Consider the following 16,831-nt stretch of genomic DNA (forward strand, 5'->3'; position numbering starts at 1 on the left):
AAAAGAGGGAGAGGGAGAGGGAGAGGAGGAGGGAGGGAAGAAGGGAGGGAGAGAAGAAGAGAGAGAAAGAAGGAGAGAGGGGAGAGAGAGAGAGAGAGAGAGACAGACAGACAGACAGACAGAGACAGAAAGCAAAAGTAACCTGTGACTTTCCTGTAGTTTAAAAATCCCTGTCTCCTCCTTTTCAGGATGTTGAAGCCCCACCAGACATCACAAACGAGTTTGGCAGCATAATGCCTAGTATTCAGATCTTCAGTGAGACTCAGTATCTTATGCACATCTGTTGAATGTTTTTCGCAGCAGGTGAATCAAACCCAGAGACACTGGACGTTCTGTGGAGGGAGTGACAGTCGCGCTGGAGGCCCTGACTGGTGCTTTACAAGGTCAGTCCTGTTTATTGTGGTCCTTGGTGTCCTCTTCATCTGTGTACTCTGAAGGCTCTTCCCCTGGCTTTAGGAGTCTGCCTACATAATCATATTTTTCTGAAAGATACATCAAAAGACAATCAGTCATGGTCAAATTGGTTTGGATATTCATTATACAGAGGGAAGGCGCTCGCCTCCTTTAGACTCAGAATACGCTCAGTGTCCCAGTGCGTCAGCACGGTGGGCCTTTATACACACGCAAAGCCTCGGCTAAGAGAGGCAGCAGGCGGGGCTCACGGGCTGGGGGATTCTCCTTTGAGAAGAGTGCTCCTATCAGTGTTCTTAATCAAGACGCCATACTGGAATGGCTTGCGCATCTTTTTAAAAATATTCATGTACAGGACCCTTCTCAGCCCAGGCCCTCGGGTTAGGCCTGGAGACGTGCACCCAGAAGTGAGTCTAATATGCAGTGAGTCTCAGATAGTATTTTATCTCTGTAAATATATATATTTACTGTAAATATATATTTACAGTTCTAGGAATTGAATGCATGGCCATTCGAATGTTGGGAAAGCGTTCTACCACTGAGCTGTACCCCCTCACCCAGTCCATTTTTTAAACTTTTAATAGCTCCAAATGCTATCATTTAAAAAATGAGTTGGCAATGTGGGGAATTTCTAACAATTATCTAAGATCTATAAATATATTGGGCTTTGCCTAGAAGTGTAATGGAAAAAACCTAGTATTTTAGAGTAGAGACCATGAAAAAAAAAAACAAAACAAAACAGTGACTTTGCTGGGCGGAGGAAGGCGGTGGGGGCTGGAGCGTCACGTGTGTGCAGACTCAACTGAGACATATTCTTGGGGAGAAAATGTGATCTAGTAGTCCTCAAGAAAAGAAACCAAATGAGGAAATAAAAATTTGTTGCTTGTTACCCTGTCTTTTTTGAGGCCTGAGTGTGCCCCTATAACACTATCATTTCCTTTCTCTAGACTTCTTCTTAGATCTAGTACTTTCCTTGTTTAACCTAGGTTAAAATACGGGAGGATCGCAGGTTCAAAGCCAACCCCTGCAACTTAGGAGGCTCTCAGCAACCTAGTGAGATTTTATCTCTCCAAATAAGAAATAAAATCAGGCTGGGGATGTAGCTTGGAGGTAGACTGCCTGCCCCTGGGTTAAATCTCTAGTATAAACAAAACAAAAAGAACAACCCAGGTTAAGTCAACCAGCTATTAAGAGGATTAGATAAAGGACTACTTCCTATAGTAGAACCAGTACAAGTGCCAAGATATAAGAAAAGCGGTTTCAAGGACTCCAAGGGTCAGTCAGGGAAGAGCTTGCACAGGGCACACGGGTGGCAGGCACTGACACCAGAGGGGCAAAGAGGAGCCACGTTCTCCTTCTGTATCGCTCGGTCAGAGGGACAAAAGCATTCGGATAAACATCTCTGGTCAATTCAGGGGTTTCAGTGTTGTTGTTTTGGTGGCGCCAGGGCTTGAACTCAGGGCTGCAAGCAGGCTAAGCATGTGATCTACCCTTGGGCCATGCATTCCTCAGCTCAGTTTTAAATCCAAGCCTGCTTTTAGCAAAAAAACAAAAACATTAGACCTTAATGAGAAAGTCTTTGAGAGACTAAAAAGTATCACATTCTTTGAGACTCATAATTTGTAACAAGTTTTTTTTTTGAGTTGGGGTCTTCATAGGTTGCCCAGCCTGGTCTCCAATTCCTCGGTTCATGAGATCCTTCTGCCTCAGCCTCCTGAGTAGCTGGGCCTACAAATGCACACGTCTGGCGACAAGTCAATGGTAAAATGTGGACTTTCAAAATAATTATTGCATATAACAGTCTTATGAATATTTACCTATCCTTAACATATCTAATAATGATGGCCCTAAAGGATGACATCCGTAGTGTTAAAGCACGAGACAGTCTACACTTTCTCTGAATGTGGACTTAATTTTCCAAAGACCCCAGCAGAATGAAGGTACCTTTAAACTGCATTTCCCATTCTCGAACGCTCTCCATCTGTACTGCGTTCAAGTCTGAGAGATCATCGTATTCATCTCTAAGCGCATCTTTATCTAGGCAAAACGTTGCCAGTCCTCTGGAGGCATCCCTACCAGCAAATATCCCGTACGGGCCCGCTGCAAAAGAAGAGAGACCATTTAGCAGCCAAGCAATAGTTCAGAAGCTCCAATAAAAGCCTCACCATGACTCATACTGGAACTCAGCCTTCATTTCAAAATACGCGCATACTAGATAAGAAAGAATTTGTTGGAAACCTGCCCTTGGACTAAAACTTTACATTTCAATGACTTCGGATGTTCCCAAACTTACATTCAAAATGAAGACTGTAAGGCAGTTAGGACGGAGGAAACTTAAGAATTAAGGGTTAGCAGCCAGTCGGCTTGAGAAAACATACTTTGCTGGTTGCTGTTATGTGAGGTGCAACCTATAAACGCCCCAGAGAACTGTGAACGTCCAGGCGCACTGTGAGCCTGCAAGTAGTGAGACTCTCATCAACCTACCGAGACCCTGTTTCCAAATAAAATAATAGGGCTGGGGGTATAGCTTAAATGTAGAATGTAGAATGCCCCTGGGTTTAATTAAAAAAAAAAAAAAGCCCAGAACAGGTTCACCGGGTCTGGCCTGAAGGAGGAACATAATACATTTCTTTCAAATAAATTAGTTGTAGTTTCAAACAAGGAGAAACTCAAGATTCTGACCCCTAAGCTGACTCACTTATGATAAAAAAAGATACTTAGAGCCCTGTGTGGAGGCGCATGCCTGTAATCCTAGTACTTGGGAGGCGGAGACAGGAAGATTGCAGGTTTGTGGCCAGCCTCAGCTACTTAGTGAGGCCCTCTGCAATTTAGTGAGCTCCTGTTCCAAAATACAAATAGGGCTGAGAGCGCAGCTCAGAGGTAGAGTACTGTTAGGTTCAATCTTCAGTACCAAAAGAAAAGCAAAAAAAAAAAAAAAAAAAAAAAAAAGGATGTTTTTGATGTTTAAAACAGTAATATCGCAGGGTGTGGTGGCGCACACTTGTAATCCCTGTGCTGGGAGGCTGAGACAGGAGGATCACACAGGTTCGAAGCCAGCCTCGGCTACTAGGTGAGGCTCTCAGCAACTTAGTGAGACCCTGATTCCAAATAAAGTATAAAATAGGTCTGGAAGTATAGCCTGGAGGTAGAAAGCCTCTGGGTTCCACCCTCAGTACTACACACACACACACAAAGAACAATGATCGACCCCCAAAATTACAAACACAATTTCTAGCCTCTTAAGGCTGACTGGACAATGCCAACCGATGAGCGAAACATACAGAAAGAAAAATGAAACGGGCCACATCCGTACCAGTCCATAGAGAGAGAACGATGGGCACTTTTTAAAGAATTTTCAGCAACCACACTGCTCTCTAGTCACAAGCGGAAGGTACAGATTTTGCCTTCGTTCTCACTTGGCAGATGAAAAGCGGGAGCAGAGGAACTCATGACTTGCTTAAAGTTGCCGACAGAACTGGAAGCACTCTCTTCCACCTTTCTAGCTATTCCAAACATTGTATTCCAAGAAAACACACAGGGGACCCACAGCCCAAAGATGGAGCGGCCGCCCTGAGAACTGGGGCACTGTACTAATTACGACGCTTCAGGGGAATGGAGTTTTAGAATACTTGTTAAATTAAAATTGAAGAGAAGGAACAAAAAGCCATAAATATCAATAGCTTTCCTTAGCATTCTGTGTGGGTTTGTACCTCCATGGCCTGCAAAACTAACGTCAGGCCCTTCAGAGTTTAAATCATAAAACAGATTCAAATGATACAAAGGAAAGATCAAATAGCAAAGAGCCAAGGCTTGGGCTCAATCCCCAGACACACACACACACACACACACACACACACACACACACACACACACACCAGAAAACCCTCGATCTCTGTGCATGTTAACATACACCAGTGCATTCTCTAGTAAATTTCAACCTAGGCTTGGGCTCAATCCCCAGACACACACACACACACACACACACACACACACACACACACACACCAGAAAACCCTCGATCTCTGTGCATGTTAACATACACCAGTGCATTCTCTAGTAAATTTCAACCTTCCCCAACATCAATGAATAGAAAAACCAAACAAAATTTTATACATGTTATTTTTTTCGGTTTCAGACATCTTGGTAAGGGCAGGCGTTAATCAACAGTTGATAATCCAAGCTCATTCCTTCCTTCTTCTGTCTGTCTGTCTGTTCACCTGTCTGCATTGGGGATTGAACCCAGGTGTGTTCACCTCTGAGGTACATCCCCAGATCCACTTTTTATTTTGAAACAGGTTACAGAGGGCTGACTTCAAACCTGCGATCCTCTTGTCTCAGCCTCCCGCGTACTGAGATTACAGGTGTGCACCACCACGCCGGGCTAATCCAAGCCAATTTCTACACAAAATGTTAGCTCTTCAACAGAAAAGAATGATTCAGTGATTAACATATTCCCTCATTTCCCAAATCATACTGAGCTATCTAATCTATGTTTAGAATTTTCCTTGTGAAAAGGTCTTTTTGGTTTCCTTTTGCTTTCCTAGAAAACCACTAAAGAACTTAACACCGAGATTAAGAACTAGAGTTGGATTAGACAGGCTGTCCCGACAAAGGGAGGCTGTGACGTCTAATGAAAGGGCGTCTCCCCGTACCTACCCTACAACCAGAAGCAACCTGCGAAATCAGCACATCTTCCCACTCCTCTCTCCTCTACAGAAAACCAAATATTACCAAGTCTAATATCCCAATAAGCTGTCAGAGGGAGCCACCTGAAGAAAGCAAGCCTGAAATAGCATTGTCCTTAGATATAGTACAACTTACCAAGAAAGTTAAAGCTAGCTTATATTAACTAACCTGGTTATTTTTGGCTGGCAACTCACTTGACATTATTTAGATGGTCCCCAACTTAACAATGGCTTGGCCCCAGATTTTCCATCTTTATGATGGTGGAACTATATTCTGAGTAGAGCTTCTCCTGGGACCAGCAGTAGGTGGTGCGCACTCGGCTGCGGGCAGTGTCAACACTGCAGCTCCCAGCCAGCCCTGCGGGGAGGAAGCCTCGCTCCACAGGGCAGCATTCCCTGGGCTGAGGAATCCCATTCGCTACGTGGGACGGTGGACAGCTTAGTATTTATAGGCATTGGTCGATGACTCTGTCCACTGTGGAGGTTGATGTAAGTGTTCTGAGCACATCTGAGGTGGGCTGAGCTAAGCTATGATGTCTGGTAGGTTTGAATATAGAAAATGCATTTGGACTTGATTTTTCAATTTGTCAGGTTGTAACCTCATGGTAAATTGAGAATTAAAATATCACTTTATCAGAGATAAAGGCAGATTCCCTTAAGTGCATGTATATAATCAATAAACCTACTCTTTCTCTACCCTAAACCGCTCGCTCTAGTACAGTCGAGTAGAATAGGGGACTTTTGTAAAGAGAGCAATGTGTGCTCAGGACAGGACAACGTCTTAGAGAATAGCAGCGCCGAGCATGGAGTCCCCGCGCTTGGGACGCGGAGACAGGAGGACCGCGCAGGTTAGAAGCCAGCGCACTGGCTTAAGAGACCCTGTTTCCAAATAAAAAGTATAAAATAGGTCTGGGAGTGTAGCCCAGAGTTAGAAGGGTTCCATCCCCAGTACCACCAAAAAATAAATAAATAAATAAATAAATAAATAAATAAATAAATAAAATAAAAAAAAAGAGTAACAGCAAACAGAAAGTGCCAGGAAGAACAGAATATGCAATAATGGGTACTTCTGCGATGATGATAATGAGGATTACAAAATGAGAAGAAATATTTCATGAAAGAATAAAAAATTTATAGCTGGGCGTGGTGGCACATACTTATAATCCCAACCTTCAGGAGGCTGAGACCAGAGGCTCGCGGTTTTCGGACAGACTCAGCTACTACTTAGGCCCATTGCAACTCTGTGAGACCCTGTTTTAAAATAATGAATAAAACAGAGGGCTGGGGTGTTGCTCGGAGGTAGACTGCCCCTGGGTTCCATCGGCAACCTGCCCCCCCCCAAAAAAAAAACCATAGAGAATAAAATATTTATAAAGAGGAAAAATATTCCATAATGGATATTTTATGTCTATGGGCTAAAACCATAGCTCTCACAGGCAAACTTTAATTCATCAAAGTTTATCAATAGTCTGGTGTTCTGGCCTGTTTCTATAAGTCTTTTTTTTTTTTTTTGGGTGGTACTGGGGTTCCTGGAAGCCCTTCTACCTCCGGGCTACACTCCCAGACCTATTTTATATTTTTTTATTTATTTGGAAACAGGGTCTCTTAAGCCAGCGAGGCTGACTACGAACCCACGCGATCCTCCTGTCTCCGCCTCCCAAGCGCGGGGATTACAAGCGTGCGCCACCATACCCGGCTCTATAAGTCTTTTTTATATCTATTAATACTTGGTAACTTACATCAAAGGTTATAACGGTCCTAGGAACAAACAATATATAAAAATAATGAAGACAGTCAAACTGATCCCCATATGTATATATTTATATGTCTTGGGTATATATTTTAAGTATACATTCTTGGGCCCAGTCCAAGAAGTCCCGAGACTTAGAAACAGTATGGTAAAGCTCAAATCCTTCCCAAGAAGATGGGATCCTGAGGCCTCAGTGGCACCTGCCTGTAATCCTAGAACTTGGGAGGCTGAGACAGGAGCATTGCAGGTTTGTAGTCAGCCTTAGCAACTTAGTGAGACACTGTTTCAGAGTAAAAAATAAAATAGGGCTGGGGTGTAGCTCAGAGGCAGAATGCCCCTGGGTTTAATCCCCAGTATCAGAGGAAAACAAAACAAAACAAAAAGGACAACAAATGAGACACTTGCAGTCTAGAGCACCCATCCCAACAAGTGTGTGCTGGTGCGTCCCCATCCCACAGCCCTCATAGGCCCACAGAAGATAGGGACGTTACCTTACCTGCCAAAGGCTGAGCTGAACTACAGCACCTCTTCAATAGAAAGATTCTACAAGGGACTGAAGAGCCAGTCTTTTCAACCAGGCCACGCGTGGTGGTGGCGCATGCTTGTAATCTTAGTACTTGGGAGGCCGAGACAGGAGGATCACAGGTGGGTGGCCAGCCTCAATGAGGTCCTCTGCAACTTAATGAGACCCTGTTTCAAAATAAAGAGTAAAATAGGGCTGGGAAGTAGCTCGGAGGCAGAGTGCCCTTGGGTTCAATTCCCAATACTACCAAAAAAAAAGTTAAACCAGAAGCTTGCTAACACATGGCTGAGCTCACAGCCTCGGCCTCGGGCTCACGGTAGAGACGGGAAAAGAGAACTGAAAGAAGCCGGCGGTGCCACCTGCACCCAACCCGGAGGAATGAGAATCTAAGGGGAAAAAACAGCAAGGACTCAAATATCTGGAGAAACTAAATAGCAAATATAATACTTTAAGTGTTGGCGGTAACAAGGATTATTCTATAAATGATACTGGGACCTGGGAATAGTCAATTAAAAGCAAAACAAAATAACCTTACAGAATATTGGATTCTTTTTTTTTTTTTTTTTTTTCGGGTCTGGGGATGGAACCCAGGGGCATTCGACCTCTGAGCTACACCCCCTGCCCTATTTTTTATTCTTTATTTTGAAGCCTAGTCTCACTGAGTTGCAGAGGGCCTCACTAAAAAGCTGAGGCTGTCCGTGAACTGCGATCCTCTGGTCTCAGCCTCCCGAATGCTGGGATTACAAGAGTATGCCACCACGCCCGGCTTGGATTCTTATTTCATATATTTAAAAAATTTTTTAGCCGGGTGTGGTGGCGCATGCTTGTAATTCCAGTACTTGGGAGGCTGGGGCAGGAGGACTGTGCAGGTTTGAAGCCAGCCTCAGCTACTTAGTGAGGCTCTCAGCAACTTAGTGAGACCCTGTTAAATAAAATATAAAAATAGAGCAGGGCATGGTGGCGCACACTTGTAATCACAGAATCCGAGAGGCTGAGACAGGAGGCTCGCAGTCCAGGGCCAGCTCAGCTACCTAGTGAGGCCCTCTGCAACTCAGTGAGACCCTGTTTCAAAATAAAGAATAAAAAATCGGGCTGGGGGTGTAGCTCGGAGGTAGAATGCCCCTGGGTTCCATCCCCAGTATTATGGGCCTCAGTAATTTTACTAACACATGTAAATGACATGTACATGAGTATTTATTGCAGCATCATGTAATGAGAGACTGGAACAAGTGTTCATTAATGGTGAACTGCTAAGGAGATAGCTCTAAAGGGTCTGAAAAGCTCCCGAGAAAGTCGGATATTGCTAACGGTACGTACAGTCTGCTCTGGTCAGTCGGGGAGAATACGGTTCCTATCTAGGCGCTTTTACTTTGCGGACTAGCTCGGGAACAGCACCGAACCTTCATCCTTTGCCTCTGGGAGTGGGATGTGGGTTGCAGAAAGCAGACTTATTTTTCACTGTGTCTCCTTCTAAGTTTTCTACCTTAAGCATGTATTACCTAATTAAAAAACCATGTTTTAAACTTGTACTAGGCCTTGTTTTTAAACATACTCTAAGCTCAGCGTGGTGGCGCAAATCCCAGCGTTCGGGAGGCTGAGACCGGAGGATTGTGGTTCGCGGACAGCCTCAGCTACTTAGTGAGGCCCTCCGCAACTCAGTGAGACCCAGTTTCAAAATAACGAATACAAAATAGGGCAGGGGCTGTAGCTCGGAGGTAGAATGCCCCTGAGTTCCATCCCCAGACCCGAAAAAAAAAAAAAATCTCTAAAGTACTCTATAGAATACTTCTGCACCTAAGGCTTATGGAATATTCTAAGAAACCCAAGAAGCACAAAGGCAGCAACTGCTGAAGATGCCGTCACAATACAAAAGACAAAGTACCCGAAGAGACCAACCACACGGAGCAAGCGCGCCACAGACACACCTGCCCAGAGCGGCCCAGAGCGGACGCAAACTGTCAAAACTAAGGAATGGGGCTGGCGCTGGAGCTCCGTGGTGAGTGCTTGCCTAGAATGTGCGGGGCCCAGGTCCAATCCCCTGCATACAAAGAAGGAAGAGAAAAAGAAAAAAGTGGAAGAAGGAAAAGGGAAGAGACATGAAGTGCAGACTGAACAGGTAGTGCACGTCCCTAAGAGCCCCAGAGGGGCAGAGCCTGGGAGGCGAAGGTTGTTTAATAATGGACGACAGGTATCCGTGGGTTAGTAGAGCCAGCACCCACCGAGGCCAAATCCAGCCCGGAGAAATGCCACAGAACAGAACCTGGGGCAGAGACAGAAGAACCAGAGGACAGAGATCCCTCAGTAGATGAAGACTGAACTCTAAACAACGGGGAGATGCAAGAAACAGTAATGCTTTACAGAGGCCACCACGACGGTGACACAGAGACCAAAAGAAGGTATGCGCCAGCTGGGGGTGGGATGTGTTTAAAAGCTGCACTTGAACCTGGAGGTTAAGGGTGATCCTGAGGTCAGTAGGGTAGGCGAGGGCCGCTGATGAGCCCTTGTAGCCAGGGGCAAGACACATGGCTCCGCACTACCCGAGGCCGGGGATCCTGCCCCCGCGCGTCGTCATGCTAGCTTTGCATGTCTGCCCGATGGCGGCCAAGAACCTTTTAAAGAGGCAGCGTTTTCTCCTCCACGCAAATGATGGTTGGCTAAACGCCTTACTCTGCTCCAGAGGATGGGAAGGTCGATCGCCAGAAAGCAGAAGGCGCCCGAGTCAGTGGAGAGGGCAGAAGGAACGCGCGGCAGCGAGGATGATGCTCCTCCGCTCACTGCGGGCTGCGTCCCGAGAAGCGCATCAGAAACAGGCTGCTGGAAAGCAAAAGCGCTCACTCCGCCTCCGCCGGCCCAGGGCCGGCAGGGCCGCTGGAGCCCGGCCCGGGCCGAGGCCTCTGCTCCCCCGACACCGCGGCGAACGTGCCTCAACGCGAGGCGCTGCTTCCTGCGGTACTCACACCGGTACTCACACCGGTACTCACACCGGTACTCACACCAGTACTCACACCGGTACTCACACCGGTACTCACACCGGTACTCACACCAGTACTCACACCGGTACTCACACCAGTACTCACACCGGTACTCACACCGGTACTCACACCAGTACTCACACCACTGCACAGCGCGGAGCCTGGGAGCCCAGGGAGAGAGATCACAAGCTCAACTCCACCAGCACGGAGACAACACGAGACAAAGGGTGGTATTTAACAACAACAAAACGCCCGGGTATGTGCTGTTCATAAGAGAAAAATAAAAACAAATACACACTGGCGGAGAGTAAAGGGCTAGACTAAGAATAATGAGCTGATAGCAATCAATGGCGAGGTCAGTCAGAGCCAATAAAGGTGATAAGGAACCTTCTAATATCAATTCGATCAGGAGAGTCGTAGAATATTAAGCACAGTAACAATCTGGTTTCAGAATATTCTCACACTCAATCTTTGTGTGGTCAGCTGCCTCAGATTTCTGTTTAAATGTTGACTTTTTTCCTTAACAAGTATAAAGAAGGTACTTTTGCAAGTGACCCTAGTTATCCTTTCTTATGAATCCTATTAGTTCTTCGTAGCATATTTAATTCTAGATTTTAGTTATGTATTGAAAAGCCTGTTTACCACCTGTCTTCCTCAATAGGCCTTTAACTCCACAAGGGTAGGGACGTATTTTCCAAGTCAGTTAACACTCTTTCTCACATCTTATTTAAGGTTTTATTGTAATGAAATCCAGGGAATTCCTTCTTAGTGGACCTGAAAGCCTACACAGTAAAGATTCAAGATAGGCCACGGGGTCCAAAGGATTACAAGAGCTACCCAGTTATGTCTGTTAGGGTACCCAGCAGAAGGTATGTGCTGCAGAACATTTAAAGAACAATTACAAGAATCTGAACGATGAATCCCAGATGTCACTATCCTGAAGAACACCTTCTGGTCTCATACTCGTTTTAAGCTAGGCTTTCTTATTAATTTGCTTTAGTGTTTAAAGACATGCAATTCCCTCAAAGGATAAAAATACAGAATGATGCTGAATGGGCCAACTGAGCAGATAATGTACAAACAACCAACATTTTTCAGAAACGTGTCTGATTATTTTACCTACTGGTAGATAATGGATGTATCTGGACATTAGCCCAAAAAACAGGCCCCATGGGCCTCAAAGCGAGAAGCTGCGGTGACACCTGAGGAGTCCAGCTTAGGACATCCAGAAGGAGTACGTAAGGCCTTGTGACGTTTGCAACTCTTGCTACATTTGCAATTTCAAAAGTATTAAGTAAAAACTAATATAATGAAAATGGAGGAAAAATGGTTGGTGGTAAGAGAAAATAAAAACATCACACACACTGGTGGAGAAGAAAGGGCTGGACTAAGAATAATGAGCTATCTGATAGCAATCAATGGCTGAGGTCAGGTCAGAGCCAATAAAGGCGGTAGGACCTTCTAATATGATCAATTCGTTCAGGAGAGTCTAGAATATTTTCCTTTTCAATGTTCTAAATATTAGGCATCTTGTGAGAAGTTGGATATGGCTTTATATATGCTGGAGAATGGACAGGAATAGGGGAGATGATATTTGAAGTTCAGGGGATGCAGGGTAAACCACAAGGCAGAGTGAATAATTTTTTGTCATTCCAAAGAATAAATAAAATGTAGTGGCAGAGTTCCTCTGAAGCACTATTACCTGAAATTATACTACTCGCTTGAGTCTTCAAAGTCTATTATGGCTGGACCTGGTGGTGCATGCCTGTAATAATCCTAGTTCTTGGGAGGCTGAGATAAGAGGGTCACAGGTTCGAGAGCAGCCTTAACAATTTAGCGACGTTCTCAGGGACCAAGCAAGACTCTGCTTCAAAACAATAAATAAAAGTAGAACCCTGTGGAATGCATCCGGGTTCAGCCTCTAGTGCCATTAAAAAATCTATTAAGACTATAAGCAAGTGGGATTGGACAGAAAACGTGACACCGGGAAAGGGAGACCCCTAAGCTGCGCAGACCTGGTGCTTTGTGTTGTTACTCACTGGGCATGACTTTCAGCAAGTCCTCGCCGAGTTTCAGCTTTCACAAGTGCAGAATGAGAATATTATCTGTCTCTAGGGCTGTTTGAGAATTAAACAAGAAAACAAGCTCCAGAAATAGGGCTTTCTCCTCCTCTTTCTCTGACCTCTAGAATCACTGCTGCTCAAGAGAGCTCTCTGGGAAGATGGAATACAGTACTCTATGATAAAGTGGCTATCTAACGTGGAAGCCATGCGACCACGCACTTGATTTGCAGCTAGTGTTACACAGAACTCTCCCTTCCTCTCTCTTTCTGTGGTGCTGGGCATTGAACCCAGCACTACGAGTTACACCCCCAGTCCTTTTTTTTTTTATTGTTTTGAAACAGGGTCACTAAGTTGCTGAGGCTGGTCTTGAACTTGCTACCCTCCTGTCTCAGCCTCCAAGCACTGGGATTAAGGACATGTGCCACCAAGCCCAGCTCAATTTCTAACTATATTAACTTAGCAATTTCTGGCTTGTGGCTCCCATACTGGACAGCATAACAGAAAGTTTATTTGTAGTATTGGGGATTAAACCCAGTGGTGTTCACCATGGAGTCACACTGCCAGCCCTTCTTATTTTGAGACAAGGTCTTATCAAGTTGTGTAGTCTGGCCTTGAACTTGTGATCTTCCTGCCTCAGCCTAAAGTAGCTGGGATTATAGACATGCACAACTTTGGAAAGGTTGTTTGAAGCTTTAATCCTTAGGGGAACCAAGAGAAGGTATAAATAAAGACAACAGTAAGATCCCTACAAATTTATCCCCAATGCAGTTCACTAGATAATGTAGATGAATTTTGTGGTCCAATGTACCTTTTTTTTTTTTTTTTGTGATACTGAGGATTAAACCTAGAGACATTCTACCTTAGAGCTATACCCTCAGCCCTATTTTTTATTCTTTATTTTAAAACAGGGTCTCACTAAATTGTGGAGGGCCTTGCTAAGGAGCTGAGGCTGGCCTGGAGCCTGTAATCTTCTTGTCTCAGCCTCCCAAGTACTGGGATTACAAGCATGCACCACCATGCCTGGCTTCAAATATATCTTGATTTACCATATATATTTGTGTGACCCAAGCCAATTTACCTAAACCTCAGATTCCTCATCTATATGGCAAGGCAGGAAAGTTTAGCAACTCTAAGGACCAACTAAGGAGAGTACAAATGAATGGATCCGATAAGAGAGCTTAACAATTCTGGTTTCCTTTCTTTTTCTCTACTTATTGTTTCTTATATGATCACACTTTCCTCACATGCTGGCCAAGTGCCTGACCTGTTACTAAATTTAATATTGACTAAGGTAGTTAACACATTTTGGCAAACAGTTGGTATTAACTACATTTGTCAATACCATATTTTTATTTAATTTACAAGAAGCAGAATTTTAAAAATGTATGACTAAGAGAAAATAAATATGTACAACGTTATGGAACAATCTCACAAAATAATCTTTAAAAACTAGGATTGTGAAATGGGAATAGTTATTGGCTAGGCATAAAAAGTAGGTTTTCTAACTCGCTAAGTTCATTCTTTCAAAGTTGCCAAGAATTTTAGATAAGGATTACTGTTTCCACAACCAAATTATTTATGGATGGAAGTGAAAAGCAACAGTTAACTTATATTTGTTTGATAGCCAGGAACTTGATTTTAAGGCTTTTGGGAAGTGCTACCACATTTTCTACTTCTGTGAAATATCAACATATTCTCAGGCAGTTCATCAGAACTTGACAACGGGTGGGCAGCCCACTTAAAACTGACTTTTCCCTTGATGGCCGAGGGACCGCCTCAGTGTTCACGCCACACGAAGCCAATCCACGTTATACAGCACTGTTATCTTAATTTTTACTTTCTGTCACAGAACATTTACCACTGGAGGCTGCCAACTGATGTCTGTGATTCTCCTAGCTACTTTCAGCTGGTCCCACGGCATAATATGTCAGGACTAGTAGGATTCTGTACTGGTACTCTGTTTCAGTCAGTTTAGGCATGGGGTACAAAGGTAGAGCTTTTAATGAAGTTCTATATTAAAAAGTTTCTATATTAAGAACTCTAATCACTGAACACAGGTTTTAATACCAATGGGGGGAAAGCTTCAACTACGTACACAGTACTGTGTAAGTCTTTGACTTAAAAATTATTTAATTTGGTCTGCTTAAATACTGTACTTTGGCCCTATTCTCTGGTCCCACATGCTCTTAAGTAAATAAACAACAAAAAGTATTAACCATTTCAGCTGATATAGGCAAGGAGACATCTGGTGTTTTTATTTAGAGAGCCAGAAATAAATACCTTACAAGTTATCTATGACTGGGTTGGACGAACGTACCTATATCTACACAGAAATACGACCCACCAAGAAATAATGAAATAGATCAACAACTGCAACCCCCAATTTCTTATCTGCATTCCAATGAACAAACAACAAACCACAGCACTGCTAAAATATCACCTAGCCATGAAGCACTGAAATCAGAAGCGTATATTTGCAAGTGTCAGTAACTCTCTCATGTACTAACAGATTAAATCAAGAAGGAAACCAGTTGTTTCCCGACGGCCCACCCCCTGACTCGATCACAGGTCACTTTAGGCCTCTAACTTTATTATTCTTACTGTAGCCCCCACATTTTTAAAGCTTATAATCACGGTACAACCGTGATGCACCATGTTGCTCAATATTATGGGATACTAACAGGTTCCATGAGTCTGAAGTTTGCATAATCTGAAATGTATGTTACAACTATACCGTCAAAGACAGGCTTCTAAAAAAACCGCTCTACCTACACAGGTCTCTGAAATTAAACTTTTAAAAATCCGTAACTTGCAGAACTGGTGGTGGGTGTGTGTGTGCGTAATTTATAGCTCTCCTAAGTTTTTTCTCCTCAGCTCTAAGTGCAAAATAAACAAATCGTTATCAACCCGTATCGGTAACTTGCCTTTCTACTAGTAAAAAGAGGCAGAGAAAGGAAAAAAACAATAAAAAAAAGAAACCAGACAGACACGCCTGCCGGGTGGATGAGCTCCACCCCACACTCAGGGCTCATATCCTTGGCAGTCTTTAATAAGATCTGCATTCTGGTCTGTCCTCATCCCACATACAGTGTTAATCTTGGAAAGCATCTTCGAACCAAAACTGGTTTTAAAAAAAAAAAAGTCCAAGGTGTTGCTTGTACGCCCGGACTTCCAGACTGGAGGGCTGGGGCTTGGAACTACGTGTCCCTAAACGTGGCCTTATGGGGAGTTGCACACGGAGGGAAACGGAGGATGCGTGGTTTAAAGAAAGAAAGAAAAAGAAGGAAAGATAGGAGAAAAGGGCTGTAAATAAAAGGAAGCTGTGAATCACAAGGCCTAAAACTTTCGGTCCCTACTTTAGACATCGCCCCTCCCTCTTGCCCCTGCTCACCCCAGCAATCAGAAAGCTCAGCCAAGGTGGAAAGCCGGCGTGACTGGCCGCTGTGAACCTGAATTTGAAAATGTCAGCCCCCCGAGCTGCGACCGGCAGGGGGGCGGCAGGCGACGGCGACGAGGCGGGCCGGCGCCCGCGGCTCCCGTCGGGGCCCCCGCTCCCGCTCCTCCTCCTCACCCGGGCCGTAGAACTTGCTGCCTTTGGTCACGTCGAAGACTTTCCCATTGACGGCGAGCAGGATGCGCGGCGTGCGGGACCCGTCGAACTGGCGGAGCTGCTCCAAGCTGAAGTCCCGCTTCTTCATGCGCGGCAGCGAGGCGGCCGGGCTGTCCTCGCCCGCCCCCGCGCCGGCGCCCAGACCCCGCCGCCCCCAGCGCACCCACAGCCGGTAGGCCCCCAGCAGCACCAGCGCCACCAGCGCCACGTTCAGCAGCATCTCCCCGCCCCCCGCCAGGAGCGCCGCCGCCGCCCAGCCGCCCCCCTCCGCCGCCGCCGCCCCGGCGCCCGCGCCGCCCGGGCTCCCGCCGCCGCCGTCGCCCTCGCTGCCACTCCCCAGGGTGCCGGGCTTCACGTCCCCATCACCCGCCGCCATCACTGCCCGCCAGCGCCTTCCTCTCCGCCCCGCCCCCTGCCCTCCCCAACCCCACGGCGGGCGCCGCCCACCCGGGCCTCCCGGCCAATCGCGTGAGCCGAGGGGGCGGGGCCGGGCCGGCTCCGGATTGGGTGCTGACGCGGTAACGTTGTGTCGGCTCGCTCGGGCCCCGCCCTCCTGGGCGGGCCGCGCGCGCGCCCGACGCCCCGCCCACCTCGCCCCACACTTCCCCGCTGCGGCCGCGCGCCTCGTGGGGCTGAAGAGCGGAGTGGGCGGGGCCGGGACGCGGCGCCGGCCGCGCGCACGCGCCGGGGTAGGCGGGGCGACGCTACGGCGCGTGCGCGGGTCCCCGGGCGCCGCGCGCTCCGCCCCCGTCCCCGCAGCGCGCCTGCGCCGTGTAGTCGCTTCGCGGCTGGTCCCGGCTTGGTGCCGGTAGCCTCC

The 16,831-nt window shown here is 46.1% G+C and overlaps 1 protein-coding gene across 1 annotated transcript; it reads right to left on the reverse strand.

Moving 5' to 3' along the window:
• Positions 1-384: 384 nt before the first annotated feature.
• Positions 385-16,472, reverse strand: PGRMC2 (progesterone receptor membrane component 2; the record flags this gene model as incomplete). The annotated part of the gene is made up of 3 exons (XM_080697989.1): positions 15,976-16,472; positions 2,356-2,511; positions 385-482 (listed from the first exon to the last, which is right to left on the reverse strand). The coding sequence occupies exons 1-3, from the start codon at positions 16,388-16,390 to the stop codon at positions 385-387; spliced, it is 669 nt and encodes a 222-aa protein (XP_080554115.1). The 5' UTR covers positions 16,391-16,472.
• Between the last annotated feature and the right edge of the window lie 359 nt (positions 16,473-16,831).

Source organism: Muscardinus avellanarius (assembly GCF_963383645.1).
Source record: "Muscardinus avellanarius genome assembly, chromosome: 6".
Lineage (NCBI taxonomy): Eukaryota > Metazoa > Chordata > Mammalia > Rodentia > Gliridae > Muscardinus > Muscardinus avellanarius.